The sequence below is a fragment of the Acanthochromis polyacanthus genome, chromosome 18 (assembly GCF_021347895.1).
Source record: "Acanthochromis polyacanthus isolate Apoly-LR-REF ecotype Palm Island chromosome 18, KAUST_Apoly_ChrSc, whole genome shotgun sequence".
NCBI classification, from domain to species: Eukaryota; Metazoa; Chordata; class Actinopteri; family Pomacentridae; genus Acanthochromis; species Acanthochromis polyacanthus.
In genome coordinates, this window is record NC_067130.1 from 21,661,754 (window position 1) to 21,688,225 (window position 26,472).

The window sequence follows — 26,472 nt, forward strand, 5'->3', positions numbered from 1 at the left end:
TCAGTGAGCCACTTCTCTTATTTGTTCAAATTTATTAGATATTCTGTTATGTTCCATTGTCTAGACCTTCTGTCACAGCTGGAAAGCCGTGAAAAAGAAAAAAGGAACTAATTGTATTACATTCACTACTAATTCCCCTGAATGTTGCCTTATCAGAAAAGAGAAAATTGAATACACTGTAAATCTTTGTCTTTCAAAAACAAACAAAAAAAAGAGAAAACATAAAAGAAAATAAAACAGTAGATTTTGCAAGTGCTTATTCATGATTACATAAAGAAAACAGTATTTTGGACTCCATCTGTTCCCTAAGCTTCTATCCCTCCCCTCACAGTCTGGCTGGCATCACTGGTAATGCTACAAATCTGTACATCACACAGCCTGCAGGGTGACTCTCCATCAGCATCAAACTCACTCAGGCTTTTCACTCCTCGTCAGTGAAACTGAGGTCGAGCTTAGTCCAGCTTGATGTTGAGGAGAAGCCGACCATGTAAAGGACATTTCCCTTCTTGTCTGAGAGCTGCTCTAAAGCTCAGCTCAAACATGATCAGAGAAGAAAATGTAAAGAATTAAAGAAAATGCTGAGCATGCAAATCTAGTGTTTTAGTAAATCCATTTGTCCTCATGTACTGGTGATAAAATGGGTCCATGTCATGCTTGTACAGTTGTGACACGTCCTGCAACATCTGTCAGCTCATCTGTGCAGCTGTACATTCATAAGCATGGATGAGGTACAGTTAAACCAACACAGCACACTGTCCATTACCTGCTTTCACAACAGTATAACCTTCTTAGAATTAGCAGTACAGTATTGAATGACAAACCTGTGAATATCCCATTCAAGTCAGTGTGTGTATGTACAGTTTGTCCACTTCTATAATGGGCCTATCATCATAAAGTACACTTATAACTCTCTTTTCAACGCACATAGGTTATGACACAAACCTAAGAATTTTGGAGACACGCACCTGATCCAAAGTCTTAACAAAGCTACGTCATGATCATATAAAACATCACTAAATATCTTTTTTCCTAGAATTCGACAGGATCTGCGCTAAGCTCAAGACAAAGAGCTTCTGCTGTGATAAAACCTCAAGTCAATGCAGCCACAAAAAAAAAAAAGCCTAAATGGAAAACAAAAAAATCAAAATGAAACAAAGTAGAGAGCTGGATAAAGATGCTCAAACTAGATCACCCAACACTGATCTTAACTGCAGTTTATTTAACCGAAGCAATTTCATCCTTAAATAGAAACAGTCCACAAAAGTCCAGACTGATCTCATATTTTCTTGTGGATGAAAAGCTTTAAAAAAAATTCACTATACATGGTGAAAATAAAAAAAAAACTAAACACCCAGAATGCAACAAACCTGGCAGATCTGCCTGGACCCATTTGTTCTGTCAGTTGAGAGAGGAAACAGTAGTTTGAGAAAGTTATAAAAAAAAAAAACTACCTGGATTCATGCACGCAGCAACGCACAGACTCTCATCCTTATTTGTGTTTTTTTTTTTTTAAAAAGAAAAAAGAAAAAGAAAAAGCTTCCGTGGAGGCTGTGGGAGCGCTCCACTTAAAGCCCTAGCCAAGGAGGAAGGCCATGCAGCAACAGCATGAGGCAAAGTTCAGGAGGCTGAGTTTACAAGCCTCGATTTTAAGCTGAACGTTATCCATCTCAGTCCCAAGAGTGACAGTCCTTTGAGAGTGAAGGCAGTTGAAAACACAAACAAGCACACATATGCACACGAGTGTATTGTACAGACTCTCCTACAGGGCGCTAACCCGCTCTCTTGTCGAGACATACAGTCCACTTGAGCGAAGCTGCATTGCAGCGACCATGCAATGACAGTTTAAGTGAGGAGTCGCTGTTGTCCACATGCACTTGTGACGGAGAAGGAAGAGGAGGAGGAAGATGAGGAGAAGGAGGGTCGGTGTGCATGTGTGGGGAAAACAATTGCAAAGAATTATCTATCATGCATGAGCTTTATATCTGCTTGGATCCGCCTTGAAATCATAACAGAAATATTCCCAACCAACTGCCAGACAGAGGGACAGTGAGACAAAGGGGGAAGGATTTGAGACAAACTTTTCCCAGGACAAGAGTACAGACAATACTGAAGGGCGAGACAAGGACTAAAGTAGAGACAAACAGTTATAATACAAGGGAGGGGAGGGATAAATGGTCCAATACCGGCTGAAGTCGTACTAATTTTTATGGGAGCTAAAAACAACATTCTAATGAATTTAAAAGGCTTGACTGTCTGAGTCACGGTGTACACACCTGAATAAAAACAAAGCCCATTGTAATGATCAACTAACAATTACATATCAGGCAATTTATGTTCTGTGCAAAGAGTTTTTTTTTTCTTTTATATGTATGCAAAACTGTTGAATGTTTTTTTTTGTTGTTTTCTGAGTGAACAGGAGGTGTGTGATTGGGGGAGGATCTGTACAGTACTGTTAACCAATCGTGTCAAACCCCCCAATGAATCATGTGAGACAGAAGAGACAGAAGAGGCGACGTCGGGGGCCACTTCCTCAGCGTGGTGGGCGTGTCTCCGATGACATCATCATGACAGGGTTTGGTTGATTTGCCTCATTGCTCATGAGCAGCACTGGTGCCTCGAATCGGACCTGTTTTACGCAGCTGAGGGGCAGAGAGAAGAGAGAGCAGTCAGGTTCTGTGTTCAGGTTGGTGTTAAAGGTGTTTAAACTGGGTTTCTGCGGGTTTCCCCAAATTTAAATGATCTCTGAAGACCTTTTTACCACCACATAAAATGTAGCTTGATAACATTTTAACAGCTGTAGCAATCAAAGAGTGATGGAAAATTGAAAGGGACAATGAGGCGACTAACATCTAATAAATACACAAATGGATTGACATTTACATCTTATTTTTGTTTATTTACATGCTCAATTAAAATTGCCAGACCCAGATAACGGGCTGCAAACGGATCATTACAGCTTTCTAATACTTTCTGAAGTCTTTTTAAATATACTGAATTTAGTGTTTTGAAAGATTTTAAGACCAGCAGATGCCCTGTCCAATCTGTTTACAGCAATGTGCATGCAGTTAAATTCCAATAAACTTAAAGAGAAAACATTTCAGTAAGGTTAATTTGATTCCCACAATCACAAAACATGAGGAGGAAAATGAACAGAGCAAAGAGAAGCGTGCAGGACAAAAGAGCTGCAAGAAAATGTTAAAAACTTAATGAAATTAAAAACATGAGTTGATGAACAGCAGGCAGGAAAAAACAATTACAACAGAATCTGATCCTATTCTTCGTGCATGGATCAATAAGGTGGCTTCATAAATAATAAGGAATGGGTGTTGTTCAAATTTTGCAGACACTGCTTATCCTGTACTTTAATGATACTCTCAAAGTACAATATTTTGTTTACATTTGCAACTCAAAATATTGAGACTTAGGATCAAATCTTCATGTTTTGTATTTTCGCCTCTAAAAATATTACTAAAACAATTATTTCTCAGATTAGTTGAATTGACTAATGATGGCAAGTGTCGCCCTGGTTTAGCTGATCCACATTTGAAGAAAAGGGTGCACGAGATGAAAACAGAGAAAGTTCAGAATGGAAAGAACATCAAAAAGATCTGAAAACAAAAGGTGACTGTCCCAAAAAGTGATGGAAAAGTTCAACAGCAGGCAAACAGCGGTATGAAAGAGTGGAGAATGATCCATGCAGCAGCGCCACCACCTCTCCTGTGTTGAAACTTACTCAGCCTGCCTCTAGTGTCTGACCTACAGCGACGAGCTTCTACTCGTCTGTTGCAGAGGTGCCTCGCACATCTCCTTTCTGACGCATCTGATGTGAAATTCAGGAGTAAAGGGTTAAAGCACGTATGTTCAGTGTGATCGGCAGTCTCTCCAGCAGTCTGATCAAAACATTATCATTTCAAACACTGCCAAAGAAGCAACTGTAAACCTTAATAACCACACCAAGAGGAGGGCAGGATGGTCCAGTGAAGGTCTAAGCAGATAGTTGTCGAGTTAATTACCTCTTCCAGCTCTTTCTGAGTCTCCTCTTCCATCCTCCTGATGTCCTCCATGGTCAAACCCACCCATTTGTCAATCCAGCAGAACAGCTGGCGGTGGAAGTTGGTGAAAATGCGCTTTTCTTGCTACGGAAAGAAGAACAAGAAACAAAACAGATTTTGGAAAGGCATACTGTTTTTTTTTTTAAAAACATACACAATTTATCAGAGCTAGAAAATACAAATAATAATTCTAATCAGAGTTTTCAGTTAAAGTGCAACAAGACAGACTGAGAAAAAAATTAAATATACTAGATTAACAACAGCACACAGAGGAGTGAACTGTCAGAAAGTTGTTGGGATGATACATGAAATATCTTTCTACAGTTAATGTACAGAATAGTGGGGGGAAATGCTTAGTTTATAGAGGCTATAAAAGTGTAAAAACTTAAATATCCAATGCATGTGGAGCCCCCATCAGTTCCAGAATCCTGTACTGCACAGAAGACATTAATAAGTTCAGCTGGCTGTGCTGTTTCTTCTAGAAGTGCACGACTTTTTATTGTAGGGAAAATGAGCCCACAGTGAGGGTAAGTGTTGTAGGACCAATAAAAACACCCAGAAACTGCTTGGGGTTCAGAGGGTTAATATTACAGAATATTACAGAAGAGTAGCAGCAAAAATGTGAAGGCACAAGTACATGCCTGCTTTTCTACTGAAATAATTATACTTGGTAATCTTTTCACTCTCATCTCTTCCCTGACCCTTTCTCAGTTTATTGTTTCTTTTTTTATTTCCAACATGAGCAGAGATTTAAAAACAAAAAACATAGCTTTACAAAGCTATGTCCTCCCCCTGCTGGGCGATGTAGAAACAACACCCATGACTGGAATTAATAATCATGACTGTGTGACCAAGACTGTGCAGATCAATCGGACAATGAACACGGCAAAAACGTTAGATAAATAAGATAAATATAACGGAAAAAGGGCTTAAAATTAAGCACAAATACTTCTGATGTGAGAGGACAGTATTTATTACCCTGTGAATGAAGTTTTCCACTTTGGTCTGCAGACCCCACCATCTGAACTTGACAGTAACCAGTTTGTATGCACACATGTAGGGACAATCTGCCTTCAGCTCATTCTGCGAAGGAAGTAAAAGGAAAGCAGTGATCTTTAATTACAGATGTAAAAGAATATAATATGAACACAGTGAAGTTCTGTGTCCATGTCAGGTACCTTCCATTCAGGGCCTAGAGGTCCTCTGCCTGTCTTGGCAGAGTGGAAAAGAGCAGGATCTTCCTCTGGCTTGTAGTCCTGAAAAAGAACAAAAAGAAACAAAATGTTAAAATGCTAAATAAAACAACAACAAAAAAACGAAGCTGTCTACTCGAGATAGACCGATTATTGGCCCAACTGGTTTCTGGCATTTTCTCGATTACTACTGTTCTGTTTTTGCCAGAGAACGCCAAAAGTGTGCAAAGCTGTCATTAAAGCAATAGGGGGCTACTTTGAAGAATCTATATTATGAAACATGTTCTGTTTTTTTTTTTTTGATGTTCCACCAGCTGGTCCAGTCTCCACCATGTCCACTGTGGGATGCTGCTGCTGACCTTCCTCCAGCCCTCCGCTTCCAGCTCCCCTTTTCCACCAGTCAACTCTGCATCGCCTTCACTATACTTGTTATGCTAATCTACATACTGTTTGAATTTTACTGCTAGCTATATATGTAGTATATAGCCGTACATCATAAGAGTAAACTATGAGTCAGTTTTCAATGTTAGCTTATACTTTGTTTGTGTCACATATCTTGTCATACATGTATCCAAATCTGGTTGACATTCCTGCTGTCAGCATGCCAATTGCACGCTCCCTCAAATCTTGCCACATCTGTGGCATTGTGCTGTGTGATAAAACTGCACCTTTCAGAGTGGCCTTTTATTGTGGGCAGTCTAAGGCACACCTGTGCACTAATCATGGTGTCTAATCAGCATCTTGATATGGCACACCTGTGAGGTGGGATGGATTATCTCAGCAAAGGAGAAGCGCTCACTATCACAGATTTAGGGGCCGTTTACACGAGGACGCTTGCAGGTAAAAACGTCAAAATATTTCAACAAAACACCCTATTGTTTATACGAGGACGACGTTTTGGAGGCTTAAAAACGCAAAAATTTGAAACCAGCCTCCAGAGTGGAAAACTTGAAAACTCTCCGCCGTTACATTTCCGTCTAAACAGCAAAATGCAAAACTTTGCCGAGATCTGACCACGTCGCGTACGCGATTACGTCACATGCGTGCGCCGGTGCTTTGGTTTGCCGGCCGGTACAAGGAAGTAAACAAAGATGTGTGATTATTTCCATCCTTCGTACCTTCAAGCAACTCTGGCAGCTCTATGTACACTACAGGAGTCGTACCAACAAACGTGCAGAATCTGTACAGATTCCATTCATGAACATTTACCGCGGCGGAGATCCGAAAAGGGAGATAGTATGCATGTGCGTAGACATGACGGAGTTTTATCACAGCGCCACCCAGCTGCCTGGCATACATATCCAATCGTATTCCACACACTATAGAGTCACCGTATATACGCAGATTTCCTTCAAAACCGCTCGTCTAAATGTGAAATGACAAGACGCCACTTTTGCGTTTTCTGTTAAGATGGTCCTCGTATAAACGCTAAGACAGATCTGTGAACAATATTTGAGAGAAATGGTGATATTGTGTGTGTGGAAAAAGTTTTAGATCTTTGAGTTCATCTTATAAAAAATGGGAGCAAAAACAAAGTGTTGCGTTTATATTTTTGTTGAGTGTATGAATGACAAGTTTTCTACTATCACATGCTGTCAAAAACATTGCATGCATTGTATATCGGGTCCAAATATTGGCCTTTCTTGATTAGCAACAATCAACACTGTTATCGGCCCTGGAAAACCCATACTGGTCAATCCGTAATCCTCAATCATCCCAAAGCTGATCTGAAGGTAATATGAGTTGTTAGTAGTCCTAATTAGTCCAGTTAAGATTTGAGGAAATCCTTCTAATTCTTAAGCTAAATAGGCAAATAAGTCACTGTAAATCTGAAAAAAAAACCTTAATTAAAACTAGATTAACAAAGCATTTTGGGGAAATGTGGCTTCATTGTGCATAAAAGCCAAACAATCACCAAATTTGTTCATGAAACACTCTCCCTGTGTGTCTCCCAAAGAGAACAACTTTGCACCAGTCAGTCTCACTGAAGACCCTTGAACACTGAACTATCATCAAGCGCAAATTGTATTTTTCTGCACGCCCCCAAATCCCAACCCCCAACCTCAAGACTCAGTGTGCTGTTTTAATCCATCAGCTGTGCAGGGGAAGCATGGTGAATACCTGGGGCAGATGGACATTCAGATTAAGCCTCGACCTCGACACTGATCCACTTAAGTCATTATTGTAAAGGAGGTAGTGTAAGAAACACTGAGACAACTGTGACCCACCTGGATGAAAAAGGCTTAATGCCTCCTTTTAGATTTTAAACCATGGTTAACATGAGGGTTTAGGTATTACTGGCTAACCCCGGTGGACTAAGAAGATGTTTTAAAGACAGTTGTGATTTTGATTTATGTGTTTTCATGTTATTTCACATAACACATGCAGACAAAGTACTGATAATCCATAATGGTGTTTCTTCTTTGGCTTAGAATAAAGTGGTCTTATTCCACAGCCTAATTTTAGTGTCTTAATTTGCTGAGCAGCATCACTCATTCAAGCCTTAACGGTGCCATTTCCAGCTGAGGAAGTCAATTTTCTGAATAACAAGTAGAATAAAAATGTTTTATTTCCATTGACAAAAAATGCTGAAGGCAGGCAGCAAACTTGGAGACAGATCAAGTGGGATGGTGTGTAGACTTTTACAGGGATGCTGTTACTATATGATATTAGCAGCCAACTGATGGTAATTAACAACTGCAGAAAACCCTGTAGGAATGCTACGATCAACAATTATTTTCAACTGTATATAATCACTCTATGCTGCCCTGACAGTTTTAAGAAAGTGTGTGTGTGACCAAATATCTATAATCTCATAAGAAACTAACAGGGGTTAACAGATTATCCTTTTGTGTGTGTGTGTGCATTTTTCCAATTGTCAGTATTGTCATGTTTGTTAGTTTGTTTGTTTATAACTTAATTCCTGATAAATACACCAATTTAAAAAATCACTACTGTGGCTGTGGTGCAGCTGCCTACCTCCATCTGTTATGTCCCACCCACAGCACTCTCCAATAGTTTACAGGTCACAATCATTAAGCCAATCAACAGTGAATACTAAGAAAGTCTTCTTTTAATCAAATGTGTAAAACATGAATTAACAATTATGAGTTGGTGCTATTCGAAATGTGGACAATTTTTCAGCAATTTTCATTTGTCCTGCAAAAATAAATCTGCTCCAAATATTGGTAATCTGTATCCCTGATCACTAATAATCTGGGGGGACTGGGTTTGACCCACATCTCATTTCAAAGGTGGAGGAGAATTATGGATGTCAATAATAACTTGCTGATCAATTAATTGCTGATAATAATTTGACTAATTAAAAACATACATGGGAGTTTAGCCCATAAAGTAGAACTATCTGAAGCCTTCCTGTGCCTCTTAATGGTTACCAGCCAGAGCGCTCGTGTGAAGGAAAAATGAAAGTGTGCTAAGACAGTGTTACTTCGAGCAGATCACTGATTATCAGTGTCAATCAGGAAATATTACACGACATATAACATCAGAGTGAGTAAAGTCACATGATCGCGGTCAAAGTGCATTCAACAGTACATGTAGTGAAGTCCACCATCCTTATATCATTTTATGGGTTCATTCACTGTTAAATAATAGAACTGCTGACAATCAGTTTGGAAAAAGTTTATATTTTGCCTAGGAGGAAAACTATTATTAACAAACTGTCCAACTGTCATCTGTACAGAAGAGCAAAATGAAAAAAAAAAGAGCGAGAAGAAACAAAAAAATAAATGTTTGAACTGTTTAAAAAAAAAGTCCTAAAGTCTCATTATTTGATTATATTCCAATTACTGATGTCTATTCAGAATAGATTTTTTTTATTTAAAACTCTTTAATTCAATAAGCGTACAAAAGGCTCCTGTGTAATGGTTCTTACCATCAATCACTGTGAGCTAAAGCACAGACCCTGCCCTTTGCCCACCAAGGTACTACTGAAACATAGTTGACAGTTGAACTAGCAGGCTTTGATGAGAGTCACCGAGTAAGAGAAAAGGACAAGAAAATGCTGCGGTTGTTATTAATGTAAAATCTCCAGCAGCAGAGAATCGAGCAAAACTCTTATTTTGTAAAGACCTGAGTTATCCTATTACTTTTTTCCATGTTGTAACCTTATATACATATTTATGCAATAAACAACAACAACAGCCAGTTTGTATCTTCACACATACCTCAAGCTTGTCACTGCAGTCAGCATATTTCATTCTGTTCGGTAAGGTGTTTTATACTTGGATGCATCTGCACAGCTATTTGGGCTCTTTTGAGGCCTCCAGTGAACCTGTGTGACCACAGTCTTCCTCATGGTGGAGACATCCAGCTTTAAATCAGTGATGTCAGTTAGCCAAACCGACTCATCAGGTTGGGTGTTGTGGTGACACTGATCCACTTATCTAATACCGTAAAGGCCCAAATATAGGATGGCCCTGACCTTCTTTTTCAGCGTTTGCTGGAAAAGTTTCCTTGAGATCTCACTAATCCAAGAACAGAGTTCCTCATCAGTGAAGTGTTCTATCAATCACAGACTCACACTTTCCCTTCACTGTTGAAGCTCAGGACGTGAGAATTTCAGATTGATCTTTTGACTTCATCACCTGTTCAGCTGCAATCATACCCATTTCACAGATTCCCCCCTGGCTTAATGAAACATACTGAAACAATAAAATAAATGCAGTATGGCTGAAATACAGCATACAGAGGAACAGGCTGCCTGCAAGTTGTTGGAAGATACATTCAACATGGTGAAATATCTTTCTACAGTTGTGGGCCTGAAGCAATGCTATACCTGGTGATTCTAGCTTTTTTGTTTTGTAAAACAAATAACCAAAAAAATCCTACACTTTTGGGTTTCTTTTTTCTCTTTTTATGATTTATGATATTTTCACTGTGGCATACAGCACAGAGGGCATTTCTTAATTCTCTCAACTTCTAGCCATGTTTGTACTGTTTTTGAATGTGTCGGACTAAAAAGTGCACTGTAGTCTGACACAACCTGTGAGCTAAAAAATGAGGCTACATGTAGGAAAAATGGGAAAGGAGGAACAAAAACATCTCAAAATGCGACTATTTTAGAGATGACTGACTCTGAAAACTCACTTTAATTAAACATAAAAGTCTCTCCAGCCTTGCAGCATTAAGGATAATAAATCATATTTCAACACTTTATTGAGGAGCATGTGAGAAATAGCTGTGAATGCAGAACTGTTAAACTCCTGAAAACAAGACTCCACTTTTAAAGACCCTTTTCCAGGACAAAATAAAGTTGAATAAAGACCCTCAGTGTAAAAACTCACCCCAGAGGCTACTTCGTCTTTGCTCGCAATATCTATGGGCACCACCTCCACAGTTGGCCACGTCTGCTCGTCCAGGTCATGGACCTGGCACAAGAAGAAAAACTTAAGTGAGGCTTCATTCAAATCAGTTCTGAAGTGTGAATCAAATCAGATTCAAATTCAGACTCACACTGATGCACTGTGACTAGGACCTTTCCGTACTGTCATGGCAGTCACTCTAGTCCACTGCATTCACATGCACAAATATAGAAAATGGGAGTTTGCTGTGTCTGCTTCAAGGGGCACTCTACAGATTGTACACAAGGTAGACCCGTTGAATTGGATTATGTCTTTTGTGGTTCTGGAGGGCATTTAGAGGACTAATGAACAAAATGACAGTACTGCCAGGCTTGTAAACTGAGGACACTGTGTTTGAAACATGGAATTATGAGGCACTGAGGGTTGAATAATACATTCTCTCATGGGATTTAGTCATTTTGTGGTGACTCTGATTAGGAGTCAACAGTCAGGAAACCTCTACTTCTGTAATTATTACTTTATCCCATGACTTGACATGAGTGTAAAATATCTAATAAATTTCTGTATTATTACTTAACACTAGCATGTCTCCACTTGGTGTCTTCTTCCCACTTACATTTTCTACTGTTCCCATGTCAGGTTTGTGCCACGTCTCAATCTTTATCATAAAGTCGTCCTTCATGTACTCATTCTGAAAAGTAGGAGAGAAAACACGGAAGTCTTAGCAAGGATAATGAAGTCAATCTATGCCAAGCTGTTACACAGGAATCCAGTACCACTGTTAAACTGACAGGTGCAGCTGATCTTAGCCAGTACGAACTGTACACCATGAATGGAGGGTTGTGAGAGATGTACGTAAACCCCACTGCTAAATCCAATTAGCCAATCAGACGTTAGGACTAAACTAGTGATGCTGCAGTGCTCAGTTCCTGTCTATTTTTAATCCTAGCAACAGTAGTTAGCTTATAGGTGATACATAGCAATATTAGGCTGTGAAGACATTTATCAAAGGACAGACAGTGGCATCAAATATCTACATGTAAAGCAATTAAACACTAAATCTAAAGTCCTGGTTAAACCAGCATTTGAAACAATAATAATTTTCAAGATACAATCAGACGATTTTCATGGAATTGAATTTTTTTTGCATCAAATTCAACTTCATGGAACCTTAAAGGGGAACTTGGGTTTTTTTTCAACCTGAGGTCTGTTTTCATATGTCTTTTCATACATGTGAGTGATGGAGAAATGAATTTTCGACATAGCTCCAGTATTTAGCCAGGCAGGCAGCTTCGCAGGTCAGCTAGCAAAAAGTATGGGGCAACTTGCCCCCCCGCGTCAAAGTCCGCCCCAAAGTGCTTTTTTTCCCCCACACTGACCGGCTCGGATAGTCTCAACGAGTGTCCCACAACAAACTACAGTAAAGATGAGAAGTGAATGAAAACCTCCACATTACTTTGCGATCGCTATTTGTTGTGGACTGTATCCAAATCTCGGTTTTGGAGCAAGCTATCGCACGATTTCGGAACGAGATTTGCTTTCTAGCGTCCTGAGATTTGGATATAGTCCACAACAAGAAGCGATCGCAAAGTAATGTGGAGGTTTTCGTTCACTTCTCATCTGTAGTATGTTGTGGGACACTCGTTGAGACTATCCGAGCCGGTCAGTGTGGGGAAAAAAAGCACGTAAGGGCGGACTTTGACGCAGGGGGGCAAGTTGCCCCATACTTTTCGCTAGCTGAGCTGCGAGCTGAGCTGCGAAGCTGCCTGCCTGGCTAAATACTGGAGCTATGTCGAAAATTCATTTCTCCATCACTCACATGTATGAAATGACATATGAAAACAGACCCCAGGTTGAAAAAAACCGAAGTTCCCCTTTAACATGCATATCTGTTCACAAATCTCCATCCACATGAAAATACAAAACTGTTGTCAAGTGTGAGGGTGCAATTAATGATCATTTTTCAAAGTTGTTTTTTTCGGGATTGACTGATTGATTAGTTGTTTGAGCTATGAAATGTCAGAAAATGAAAAATACATCAAACAGTGTGTTTCAAGATCCACAACGTCATATTTTTTCCACACCCTGCAAATATTCAGTTTATCATCACAGAAGAGAAAAGAAACCAGGAAATATTCACATTTAGGAAGCTGAAAGTAAAAAAAATATAGATTTTTTTCATTAACCCTTTAAGCTTCAGTCAATTCCAGCCGTTTTCAGTACAAAAAAATCGCTAATATTCTATTTTTAAATAAAAAAAAATTACGAAAAATACAGGGAATATTGGACGGACATCGCGAGGTGCATTTCCTTGAAAATGACCGATTCGGGGATTTTATACCAACTTCAGGACATGTTTTGGATAAAACAGTTTACTGGCTTGTGTCGTCTGGATGTAAAAGGTCGGATTATGACCGTTTTTTGTGGAATCTTTTTTTTTGTGTGTAATAATAAACCCGGAAATGTGAGTCGCGCTGTGTGCGTTGAAGCCGTGTATAGAGAACGGATGGATGAATATTCGTTTTTGTCGGACAAATGTGTTTTTCTCACCCGCTGTGGTAATCGCATCTGAAAGTGGTTTATACCGGCGGATTCATGAGAATCTAAGCTTTCCATCGGCATATAGTGTTTGTATAATCGTGTTTGCAGCCGTCGGACATTCTTGAAATTCCTATGCAAATTAGTAGGTGTACCGCCGGCAGTACACTGAAGCTTAAGGGGTTAAAAAAACACTCAAATAAATAAACTATAACAACAAGAATAAATATCTCACAAATAAGTATTTAATCGAGGTGTGATAGTCATTCTCTATATACTGTGACTGGAAAACAATGTCAGCTGGGATAGACTTCAGACCTCACAAGCATCAAGCATAAGCAGGTATAATTAACCATTTGGTGTGACACAGCATAAAAAAAGAAAAAAGAAAATGACAAAGTTTACTAACAACTTACCGTCACAACTGCAGAGGGTACAGGTAAAAGGAAAGAAGCAGAAGGAGAACAAGGAGAAGGAAAAAGACAAAATCAGTATCAAATATCAATCACTGAAAGCCATCAAAGTACATGGTTGTATGCAACTGTGAAATCATTGACGTTAATCGAATCATGTTAGCTTGCTGTAATGAAAGAACACTAAGCATGAACCTACTGGTGCGACAGTATGGGTAGGCGTTCCAAGCCTTTTCGTGAAAAACTAACGCTCCCTCTGGTGCAATCATCTTCACATACCCCGGGACTTTACTACAAGGACAAAAAAAAACAAAAAACAGTCAGACAACCAGTTGAGTCTTAAAGTGAAATCAAACCTCAAAGTTGAAGCAGGGCATATCCTTAAAATCAAAAATGAGCCTGGAGCTAACAATTTTAAATATTTCATCAATTCTACAACTCCAATTGCAATGAATCCTTTTGTGTCTTGTCAAGCATGCCACAAGTTCTGACTCAAACTCTTACACCTTTTTCCTGCAATATCAAAGGAGCAGGAAAAAAATATAGAAGGGGCAGACAAAATTAGAGGAAACACCTGACATCAACAAGGATGAGGGTTTGTCTTTAGAAAAGCTTTTGTTCAGTTGCACCACATTTTCTGTCTTTATGCAGCAAAACATGTTTGACTTTTGATTAGGATGAAAGGTCTAAAATTGCTAAAGAGATGGAGATGGATGACTGTGTTCAACAGGCAGTTTGTTCCCCTGATGATGTTTAAGATCCTGTGATTGGTGATTGATGCATCTGGCAGCGTGTATGGAGACATGATCTTGAAATATGTATGACATCATGAGGGAGTGCTGTGAGGTGCTTATTCTGGCTATTTCCCAAGAATTCAGAGCTGTCATTAAACCTAGTATCTCTTTTCAGGTGGATGCCAACAACGCTGCACTATCAGATTTAAGAGTGCCTTACCTACTGAGGTTTGGGGATGTGGGACAGAAATAATTGGTAGTTTTCCACAGCAGAAACTCAGAGCAGGCATGAGGTGGTGTGATTGTTTTCACAAACAGCACCACAATAGGACTGTATTGACACAGAAAACCGACCACATTGTACCATTTTCAATTTGCTTGAAGGGTGGTACAACCAGATGATTGACAGGTTCTCTTCAATATGAGACCAATATGGCCACACCCCCTACAACAAACACTGGCTGCACCTGATTGGATGAACGCTTCACTTGTGGCCTGTCTGCTCCTAGATTGCAGACATAACTAATGCACCGGCTAATTTGGAAGCTTTTGCTTAAATTAAAAAAGCAAACGCCACAAAGGTGTTTGTGGAAACATTTGAGGTGGGACAAAAAGCTGCGCAGTCACAGAATCTGTCTTTAATTTTGATCGACAACTGTTATTTTAGAAGTTTTCCGTAGGCTTTTAGAGGCGGTGAGTGGTGGCTAGATGCCCCTGATTTCTACAAAGTACCCAAGACCTCAAATTTATACAAATCAGGAACAGCAAACATGACATATCATAAAATGCAAGGTGCTACTACCAGAATTCATTGCACAGCTGCCTAGATGGGAGAGCACAGGAAAAGTAGAAAGGATCTATCCTTTGGACATGTATTGGAACATTTTGGCCCTGTTTTAGTGAAAAGGTCGTTTACGCCTAGATGGTACAACTGGTGAAATTTGGTAGTTGGTTGGAATTCAAAGTTATGACCGACTTAGGGGAAGACCAAACGTAAGCCCTGTGGGTGCAATCTGCTCCAGATGTTCACCAGTCTCTCCATCCTCAACAGTGTTTTGAGTTGCAACCACTACTTAACATATGTTATACCAATCAGAGAGTACAGGCACTCTTAGAAATTAGGTCACACAGACGTGCAAATTCTCTACTACAGAGAACCTTTTAAAAAGCAACTTCATTTCACAGACTTGCCTCTTTAGATGGTATATTTTATGTGTGTATTGTCCCTTCTCCCCATCCTTCTCATAGGGCTCATTCTTCAGCACCTCAATGCCTTCTCCTCCTCCTGTCTCATTCTTGCTGGCCTCAGCCACAGAGTACAGCTGCCCTACTTGATACTGTAAAAAAATTGCAACAGAAACAGAAGACACAGAGTGAATATGCAGACCTAACTACATTGGGAAATCTTCAGATTAATTGCAAGAAAAGGCAAAGGCCAAGCATGTCCCTGAAGTCTGTGCAGGCGCTTCAATGTTGTAGTGCCACTAACAGCCACTAGATACAGCACAGAAATTTAAGACTGAATTAAAATCTAACAAAAAAACAACAAAAAACAAAACTGACAGACAGGCACACTTAATTGCCCCTTTATCCAATATATCTGAATGTATTGTTATCCTCAAGGCCATCTACGCTTGCTTATAGACTGCAGTTTGGTGATAGAATGTAAATAAGAAAACTGATTAGTTTATTAATATTTAATACAGAGAATTTTCTATCAGTAACATTAGTTTCACTTTGATTTCCTTCATAATGAGACAGTGTCAGACCTACAGGTACTTCAACACAATATCATGCTTGAAAGTTTGATAGTCTTATTGTGCAGCTGTCTCTTAGAAATAATCAGCTGCATTGATCGATAAAATAAATACACTACGCACATTTAACGGTTTCCTACTAGCATTACTGTCTTACATAATTTCAAGTCGCAGCTTTTAACTGTCATAAATTTTTATGTTCCTCATTGAACTCTATTAAAGCAACCTGTTCACAATCGGTTCATTTTGGGCAGAAAACAAGTTCAATGAAGCGTTAAACACTCCTATTTGTGTGGATGAGTTTGAGGCAGAAAGTCTGAGTTAACAAAGAAAGTTGAAAACCACCTTGAGACCTGTTAACTAGACAGGTTTTAGCTTTTGTCGAGTCAACTTAAAGAAAGTCTATGTCAAACTGTCTTCGCAGTTTAGCCATCTGATCTGCTAAATGCTGTAAACACTAGAAAAACTGCGGCAGTTAAAATTAAAAAAAGTCTGGACTCTAACCGCGGTCCACCAGTTAGTGACCTGGAGTCTAGTATGTAGTGGATTAAACAAAGCCTCGATTCAGAGAATTTTGCCTCGAGTAATTATAGAAATCAAATTTCTCAAATAACTCGAGGAATCGTTTCAGCCCTACTTCATTCTTAAGGTTAAAAATCGCTTAAATATGTGATTGCTGTTATTATGATGAGCAGTTTTTAGTTTAAACATCAAGCCCACATCACCAGCCCAGTTCCTCTCTCTGGGACCATCCTGTCACAGTAACACCAGTGCACTGGAACAAAGGCTATTATGTCTTAGTATTAGCCCCAGATTGAAGTCTGAGTAGATGAGTGTTTTGTGTGAATTGAAATAGTTGCTCATGTAATATTAAAAAGTATATGGAGGTAATAGTACTCACCTCTTCCACAGAGACTGGCAACACTACACGGCTGAGAGGACAAAAAAGGGAGAGGTAGGGCAGGGAATGGAGAGAGAAACAAACACTTTAGGAAAAATAAATTGAAGATATTTAAACGTCTCACACAATTCTGGAGACTGGGCACTCCTGTGACTGTAACTGTTTCAGATATGACCATTACTATAAATGCTTGAGTACTGAAAACATCACAGTCCTTAAATGCACCATGTGCATGGAGTGTCAAAACAAAGACAGAAAAACATCAACTATAAAGATCTGTTTGTGCAAACTCTGGTTCTGTGCTAAAAGAAGAAAATCTGTCCCCCAGCTGAACTTATTATGAAGCAACAACATTTCTAGGGCTGTAATTTCCAAGTTGACTGGTCAGTTGGTTGGTTAACATGCTTTTGTCCAACCAAATTCACATTGCTCAGACAATCCTTTGTGCGACTTTCATAGGGAGAAAAGTGTTACATCAACAGCCTTCAAAGATGAATTCATTGTATTTGGTGGCTGCAGGAAAAAGCTACCTGCGAACACCCCAATGTTATGTAATTTAAACTGGCTTAACCTAATGGTAACTGTTAGGTCTAACTTATTTAAACTCAAGGGAACTCTTTGCACATCTGTTAGATGAGGCAGGTGTGTCGGAGAGGGAAGAGCATATCCAACAGGTGCACAAACGTGTGGGAGTCCATTTTTGTACTGGTCTAACATATTTAACCCTTACAATTACTCAGAGTCAGCTCCAAACTAACTGTCATTGTGTCAAAGAAGTCACTGACGTGGCTGCCCTTTGTTCAAACTGATGGACAAAAAGTTGAGTGTAAACTTTGCAAACAGCAATTTGTACATCACAGCTCAACTCAACAACCAACATGGCAGATCAGATCATCTGTTAGCTTGCCTGTGTTTTATTCCTCAATAGTTCTTGTGCTGGACCACCAGTTGATATAGTTTTATTTTCAGAAATCATATGAATAAGGCCAGTTGCATGCTGGTCTGCTACCAAACTGTTATCATTTCAGTCTAAAATAACTAGATTCAAATGATTAAATATGCTGCAAATATTCCATGTAGGTTAGTAAGGCTAGCAGCTGAAGTATCATGTAGTGTTTCCTAAATCCCAAGATGACAGATGTCCTGTTTTGTCTACTACCAAAACGCATTTACCTTGCTGTTATAGAAGAATAAAGATACCAGACAACATTTAAAGTTATGAAGTTGGAGCAGGAGAATTCAGACTTTAAATTAAAAAAAAAAAAAAAAAAATCAAACCACTTAATCGATGATCTGAATAGTTGATAATTTAACAGTTGACACGCAGTGTCGATTTAGTTTATCTACAGGTAAGGTACACATTTTTTTCCGCTGCGGCCAGTCATTTAGTTGCAGGTATGTTAGGTATTCTCTAAGACTTTCACTGGGTAAGGACAGCCCTCATAATTTTGATGATATAACTGAGAGGCATTATAAAAGTAAGACAGTAACTTTGTCTTTACTGCAAGACCCAAAAATTATTAATGTGAAAATATTACTTTCCATAGCACTGCTTGTGTTTATAGTGTCAGAGGAAAATCGATCATTTACAACAGACAGTCCTCAAAAATGCTCAGTATTGAATGTTTCTGTAGTTATGTGATGATAATGTTTTTACATGCATTATGCATGTATACTATTAAATAAGTCCAATTTTTGCAATGAAAATAGAGTCATGTGATTGCTGGATGGACAGTGTAACCAGGAATCGTTTATTCACAGCTTGACAATGGAATGAAGACACTGACTGAACAGGCACACAATTAAAAAGGGACTTTCTTGTCCTCTCAGGCAGCACTTCTTCCTCCTCTCCAAATTCATTCCAACCTTCTACTAAAATTAGCAGACACAGCACCCCACCCTAAACCTAAAGACACACTGACTGACTGCTGGAGGCGGCACACAGGCTGAGAATATGCAGTCAATTTAGGGCAGAAAGTCCCTTAACCAAAACATTCACTTAAACAACTTATAGCTATTATGTGACATGGATTTCTTCTTCCCTGACCCTGTCCCGTGGGACTACAGATGGAAATTAGCCTGAAGGCTATAATCTGGCATGTTTACTTTCATGTTTTTTTTTTTCATGTCTGTTCATTAACATGCATTGTCCCAATCAAATAAATAAAGAAAATAAAAAAAATTTAGCCAAGAGAACAAGACTGTAATAGAGAATATATCACATCTATAACCTGGATGCAACATAGAATCTACATAAATTGCCATGATGCACACAATTTTCAATTAGATTTTTAGAATTGTTTAACCACAGGAAAAATATTGGACAACTGGAAACATAAAGGCAGAGTGTGTTGCTTTTGGTTTTGGCTCACACTAGTATGTACTGCAGCTTTTGTAATGGAGAGAAATCAACACTGCGGTCCTGACAAAATCACAAAAGCATCTACAACATGAGATTTTGAAGCAGATCCGTCAAGCAAAGTAACCATGTTACACCAGCAGGGATTTAATCTAGTGCCATGAAGAGTGAGAACTTTCACTTTTGACTCAGTTTTGCACACCTCTTACTTTCCCTGAACAGCAGTTGTCGGTATAAGATGAGTAAATAATCAGTAAAACCACCATTAATACACTAGCTTTTATTGTTTTCCTGTGACAATCAATATTGTTCTCTGTGCATTCAGGGCTTTTCCTGGGTCAGAACAGGCCTTTCGGGAATGACTATGACTGTTGGCTTAAAAGATTCTGTGTTAATTGATCTGGCAGATGAAAAGTTTTTGTATTATTCTTGATCCTTTCATAGACAACATTGTTTATTACCTTAATTAACTGAAACCCCGATTCAATCTAATTATTAGGCATCAAAATTACTTTATACAGAGAAAACCTTGAAACTCAATTGAATTGTGGCATCCGTTTCATTGTACTACGTAAAAAGGGAAGGAAAAATCAATCAATCCTATTTGTGTTTTGCCTCAATACATCAAACACAAACTTCAATTTAAATATAGCTGATGATCTGATTGGGTACATGTCATGACTACTGGCCAACCAAGATGGAAGAATAAACGTGAAAAACATCTCTTTTAATTAAAAATACATAAATATAAATAAATAATGGCATTTTAATCAAGTCTTGTCTGGGAGGTCTGGTATTCTACATTTTTTTGTTAATTGGATTGGTCCTGCTAGGAAAAAATATTGGTCGACTTCTGAGGTGCATCATATTTCTAAACTGTGTTCACATTTACCAACACTCCTTTTCAATACTAATAACAGCAAGGATAATAGACCCTCCAGAAAAAAGGCGATTATGCGATCGCGTGAATTCCTGCATTAATCACCAAAATGCCGCTGATTATGCGGGGGTCAATTATTTCCCAAAAGGCCGCATAATCCCCGCAAAACAGCGCATAATTCCCGCAAGAATCTCACATTTCCACGAAAAAAAACAAGAGATATGCGGTCCCGCTTGATTTCACAATTTCCGCATAAAATGAGAAAACTATAACCAATATATATGGAGTTGTGAGTTTTTATGTGACGTCCAGCCTGACGTCATCAGTTCACGCATTCACACACACACTAGAAGCATGAGCTGATGCGGAGCGTGGCACTCAGAGACGAAAAACAAGAATGGCAAATGCTCAAAGATCACATTTACCTACGAATATTTCAGCCAGAGACTGGGCAAAACAGTACCCAGATTTACTGCACGTAAGTGGGGGGAAGCTTTTTTGCACCCCGTGCAACATCGTTCTGGAGCACCGAAGAAAATCAACCTGAGAAATTTGTGATTGAGGAACGTTTAAGTCATGCTTAAGTTGATAAATGAAACATTGGCAGCACTTACTGTGATGTGTCTTGCATGTAGTATTTCTGTTTATCTTTATATTGCTCTTTTTCATTCAGTGGTAGCCTAGTAACAGGATGTAGGAGAAGAATCACCTTTTTTCCCAGTTCTTACATATTTCCCATCTTTTTGCATATTTCACAACTATTCGCATACTTTGCAACTTTCCACAATTTCCCCGCATAAAATGGCATAAAAACCCTGCATATTTATTCGCATAATCAAGGATTTTAGCCTGCGGAATCAAGGATTTTTGCCCACGTTTTTCTGGAGAGTCTAGGATAAGGTCTGCATTGGAAAACACTTTGTTGGATTAAGAAGGGCCAAACTCTGAGAATTTGAATGATTTAGCAGTCACAGTTCAAATGATCTTGTAGTTAAGTTAACTTGCAGTTATGTAAGCTCCAGTCCAAGTTCTCTGTGTGTCTATACAGACATCATGGGCAACGGCAGCACCTGTACTATGATGCTTTGGCACACAGAGCTGCAGCCTTTTGAAAAATCTTAATTATGACTAGTTTTATTATAATCTCTTTAAACTTTACAAAACCACCATTTTGCTAATTTATAGCTGCAGTGATCTGTCAGTTAACAAGTCAGTAGGAGTATTAATAAGGGCTGAAAGACTACAAGATTCCATAAATTGATCAATCAGTATAATAAGCAAAGGTTGCAATTTAGGATATTATGCAGTGTGTGTGACCTAGAGCTTAAACTGTTATGACAATAGCTTTACAAATTCAAGTTGTCCTCCTTGTGTGACAGTCTTTTGATGCCACCTTATGCTTCAACACTCCACCACATGTATTACACATCAATGTAATACACACAGAATAAAGAAATGAAGCTTGACTTAAAAAAACATATTGGAATTAAAATTATCATTCTCCCTAAATTTTTCAGCCCAAGTCACTATTTCAATAATGAGGTAGACATTCAATGTATTTTTGCGCAAAAATGCCAAACACTCACTTATTCCAGCTTCCCAAATGTGATGATTAGAAGTTATAATAATCTGGACAAGTAAGTACAAGTCATTTAAGGCTCTAGAAGAAAAAGTTCATAATTTTGTCACAGTTTATCGACCAAACAATTATTGAATAAAGTATTTCACAGAATAATTGAAAAGAATTATCCACAGTTGCAGCTCTAAATTACTCAAAAACTAGCAGAGTCACAATGCAGTTACAAACATTCCACCATTTGTTGACCTAATGGACCTAAATGTATGGCACAGCATTTCTCTGTCAATCATGAACAAAACTGGATTGCACAAGATTGATAACAGCTCTTTTCAACATTATTATGCAAGCTGTCAATTTTACAGTACAGGTTAGTCAGTTAGGATGGTTACCTTGGTAAATCTGTGTTTAGTGCATTTTATGTTGTGTTGAATGGGTGGCACATGTCTACGCTCCCAAACGCTTCCTAAAACACACTGAACAGCGTTAAAATTGCAACAAAGTTTAATCTAGCAGTAAACAAAAACACTTCACACTACTCCACAGCTCTTTATAGAGTCCTCTCATGTAAGGAAAAGACAGGAAAGTTGTAAACAGTGTATCGACATAACAGAACCACAGCCATCACCATGGAGGTTTGACAGAGCTAATACACTTAGAGTATTCATCTTCATTTGGGTGCTGTAAGAAATGCATGTTCTAGAATTTGTTGCTAGAATCAGAGAACTTACCCTTATTTTAAAAAAAATCACTCAAACTAGTTAATCAATTATCAAAATAGTTGGAGATCAGTGTATTTTGCCAGAACATGCACAAACCAGATCTGATAGACCTGTCAGTTTGCTTCCATATTGATGCTGTAACTGTGTTGTAACGTGCTATTCAAATAAATGCATTATTATTAATATTGTTGTCATTAATATTTTAAGGATATGCTCCAGAGATACATCATCTCTGTTACAGCTAGCTTTAGTAGACACAATTTGTTCAGGCATGTATATCTTACAAAGTACAATAAATGACATTTATTACAGCTGCAATGACTTGTACATAAAAGTAAAGACACCAAAAATCTATATCAAGTCAATAAACGTGATGATTTTCTGTTGTTTTCTGTCATATGTGATAGTAAATTAAATATATTTGGCTGAGGAAAGTTTCAGCTCGAGGTAGTCCATTTTTCTACATTTCTTTTTCATTTTATTAACCAAAACAATTAACATGGAAAAATAATTGTTAGTTGAATGAGCTGCAGCCTTCATGTTAAAATAATTACACCTTAGCTAAAACTCTGCTGCATCTATCTACTGGACAATTATCTAGTATTCAGCAGACTTTCCCTGCTATAACTCAAGCTGACATAAAGATTTCAATACTACTGATATAAAACCGTTCTGAGTACAGCGTCAATAGAATCAATTCCACAAAAATGCATAAATCATCTTAAGTCTCGGACTGCAACTAATGCATTTTTTGAGTATCACCATTTTACTACAGATTAAATGTTTTTTAAACTGGTTCAGCTCTAGCTAGATAAAACCACGTGCTCTCTTCTTAGTACTCCAACATTTACAGCTCTGCTGCGGTTGTGTGCATGTGTGAGGTGATCGTCTCTTTAGTTCAGACTAGGTCTACAACTAACAATTATTTTCAATGTCGATTAATCTGTTGATTATTTTCTTGATTGATTTCTTGGTCTATAAAAATTAAATAAATTAATAAAAAATGTCTGTGTTTCCCAGTACCTAAGATGACATTCTCAAATGTCTTGTTTTGTCCATAACTCAAAGATATTCAGTGTATCACTATGGAGGAGGACATTTTAAGAAGTTGCATTCAGTGACTTTTTATTTAAAATAATACTCAAGCCAATTACTAGATTATCTTAATATTCAGCAAAGAATTAAATAGCTGATAGCTAATCAAGTCTACAACTGACAGGATTAGTCGCAAAAATCAATGACACTGATACCGTAAAACGGGGCTGTAAGGGACAGCGGGGTAATAAGGGACACTTTTCCGGAAAATGTTTTAAATGTAATTCTGCGGTTTTTATGTTAAGCAGGATGCGGTTTTGTGTTGTTTTTATCAATTATCCATGAATTCTTAAAGAAATCTAGGTAAAAATCGCAGAATTACATTTAAAACATTTTCCGGAAAAGTGTCCCTTATTACCCCGCTGTCCCTTATAGCCCCGTTTTACGGTAATGAAAAATGCATAAACATCAATATTTTTAAGTGATAAATGTTTTTAGTATTTTATATTAATTCAGTTCATTACAACAAATGTTTTTTTTTGAGTATCACTACATAATTATTGTGTCATGACACACTTTTAGGCTCCAGTCACTTCAAAGTTGCAGTGAGTGCTATAGTTTTAGACATTAGCGGCTGCAGCAGAGCCTGACTCTGTTCAGTGCGAAAGTTTCCAAATTCCCAAAGCTTTCAAAGTATGACAGTACTTCAAACTACCACAGAACAAAAAGGTGGTTCCTATACTGTGCAGAGTTTCAAAGGCATACTGCAGCAACTATGACTATTGACTTAAATAAGCTCTCTTTTCAACATATTTTTTTCCAGTTATTCTTGTGTTGCAGTTTCCAGTTTGACCCTACAGTTTTGCACTGTATATATAAACGTTTGTTTACATTTTGCATTGTGATGCATTAGACAATGACACACAGCTTGTCATAAAAAAAATCACTTGAATTACACAGTTATTTTGCTATTTAATTGCAGTTTAATTAATCAATAGAAAAACAGCCATTACTGCCAGTCCTCATCAAGTTACTGATTAGTCTTGCAACTGTATTATTAACACTCCATTACAATTACTAAGAAAAAAAAGCCACGTTCTGTAGCAATTGCAATACATTTGGAAGTAAAGTACTTATAATGGATTCATTTTAGCTATTGTGATGTTTCTCTCCCTTCCCGGATAGTAAATTTCATGCCTTTCGAATATAGATATTGTATTGATGTTGATGATCCTTGATCTTGTATTACTTAGTATTAAATTCTGTGTTATCGCCCACTCCAAACAACAGGTACCGTTATATGTAGCGAGACAGGCTAGCCACACAGCAAAGCTAATTTTACTAAGAATATAATAGATACAATTACCACTGCACAGCTAAAGAAAACAGATTTTTTGCAGCCGAATGATTAATTGCATTAACTAAGCAACAAATTACTGTTATATGGGTATTAGCCGCCCAGTTAAAGAGCTAACTCTACATAGCTAACGCCAACAAAGTAACAGTGAAGTAGTCATGTCCCCACAAGCTAAACTGCTACATAATATGCGTTAAATCTTGTAGAAACATATATCAGCGTTACGTCTGCTTTGACTATGAGCAACAGCTTCGCGATTAGATGTGCGCTTTCCAGATGAACTCGGTTGTCAGGGAATTGTCATGCTAGCAGCTAGCCGGCTAACTTAGCCAGCTAGCATTAATGGTAAATCCGACGGAGAAGGAACCTTAATCTGTCACTCACGGGACTAAAGCTTAATATTACGGCACTTCACAGATATAACACTCTGCTCAATGGTTAACTGGCAATATATCCAAACACCAAAGTCATGTTAAGTAACTGAACGTGGTTGTGTGTAACCAGCGAAGCATTTTTATGTAACTCGTTTTCATTAAGAAGCTAATTATCTTCTCGGCTGCTACAACTCAGAAGCTAACGTTAGCTCGCACTAGCAACGCCTAAAAAAGACCGGTGCGTCCCGTTATCCACGTCCTGATCCACCCCGCTTAAAGCTGCCTTTTTACCGGCTGCTGTGTCGGGAAACACAGCAAACGACAGCAAGAAACGACACATACATGTTTACTCCTCACTAACACACACCGGGGTAGATGGAAATTCCCCAGTAAATGCGCCAAAAGACATTTTTTAAAAAACACTTCAGACTCACTATTCCTTGATGAGCACCATCTTCGTCACCCGGGCTGCGGCTGCGCACTGGGAGTCGACACCAGAGAGAATTATCAACAAGTTGGTTCCGCCCTCCAGGTTAAATCTGATTGGCTGAAACATCCACACCATTCAAGTGTTACTAAAATCACTGTAACTGGCTGCTTACTGTCTTCATTTTGTTGTGTATTCCCTGTAACAATAGGGCTACGGTATCATCCATGCTGTATATTCACCATAATAGTGTGTTTGCTGAAAAAGCCATGTGTATATCCACCACAGCAGTATACATGCTGTGATAAGCATATTCACTACTGTATTCACGTTTACTTTATTATACGTGTGTTCAGTGTATTCAATGAAACAGTATCTTCACTATACTTTAATGTACTATACTCCTTATACCAGCATACTCACTGTGTTAACCATGTACTATATTCATTATAACAGCATATTTACTGTGGTAACCATGTACTATAATCATTATAACAGCATATTTACTGCATTAACCATGTACTATAGTCACATCAGCTGTGCTAACCGTGAATTATCACAAAGTGTCTAACACAATGAATGGCAGATTTACTGATATTGACAGTAATGGAAAGTAATGGTATGTTTTTAACAGCAAACTAGTCTGGCTTTGAAGTGAGTTTGATTTATTTATCTTAATTCAAATGTGTCTCCTTGTTTATTGGCTGGCTATTACTGTGTTACCTTTCTATTGTCTCTTGCTTATTTTCCATTGTGTTGAGTTAGGCACTTTTTATTGGTACCTTGTCTTTCTACAAAAATGCAACACCACAGAAACTACAGGAACTGCA

General features: G+C 38.3%; 1 protein-coding gene across 1 annotated transcript; it reads right to left on the reverse strand.

The window, feature by feature from the left end:
* Nucleotides 1-25,727, reverse strand: pitpnb (phosphatidylinositol transfer protein, beta). Its single transcript, XM_022205185.2, has 12 exons — nucleotides 25,650-25,727; nucleotides 16,913-16,943; nucleotides 15,446-15,591; nucleotides 13,720-13,811; nucleotides 13,524-13,531; nucleotides 11,186-11,260; nucleotides 10,552-10,635; nucleotides 5,231-5,308; nucleotides 5,031-5,135; nucleotides 4,014-4,136; nucleotides 3,734-3,820; nucleotides 1-2,639 (listed from the first exon to the last, which is right to left on the reverse strand). The coding sequence occupies exons 1-11, from the start codon at nucleotides 25,667-25,669 to the stop codon at nucleotides 3,773-3,775; spliced, it is 810 nt and encodes a 269-aa protein (XP_022060877.1). The 5' UTR covers nucleotides 25,670-25,727; the 3' UTR covers nucleotides 1-2,639; nucleotides 3,734-3,772.
* Between the last annotated feature and the right edge of the window lie 745 nt (nucleotides 25,728-26,472).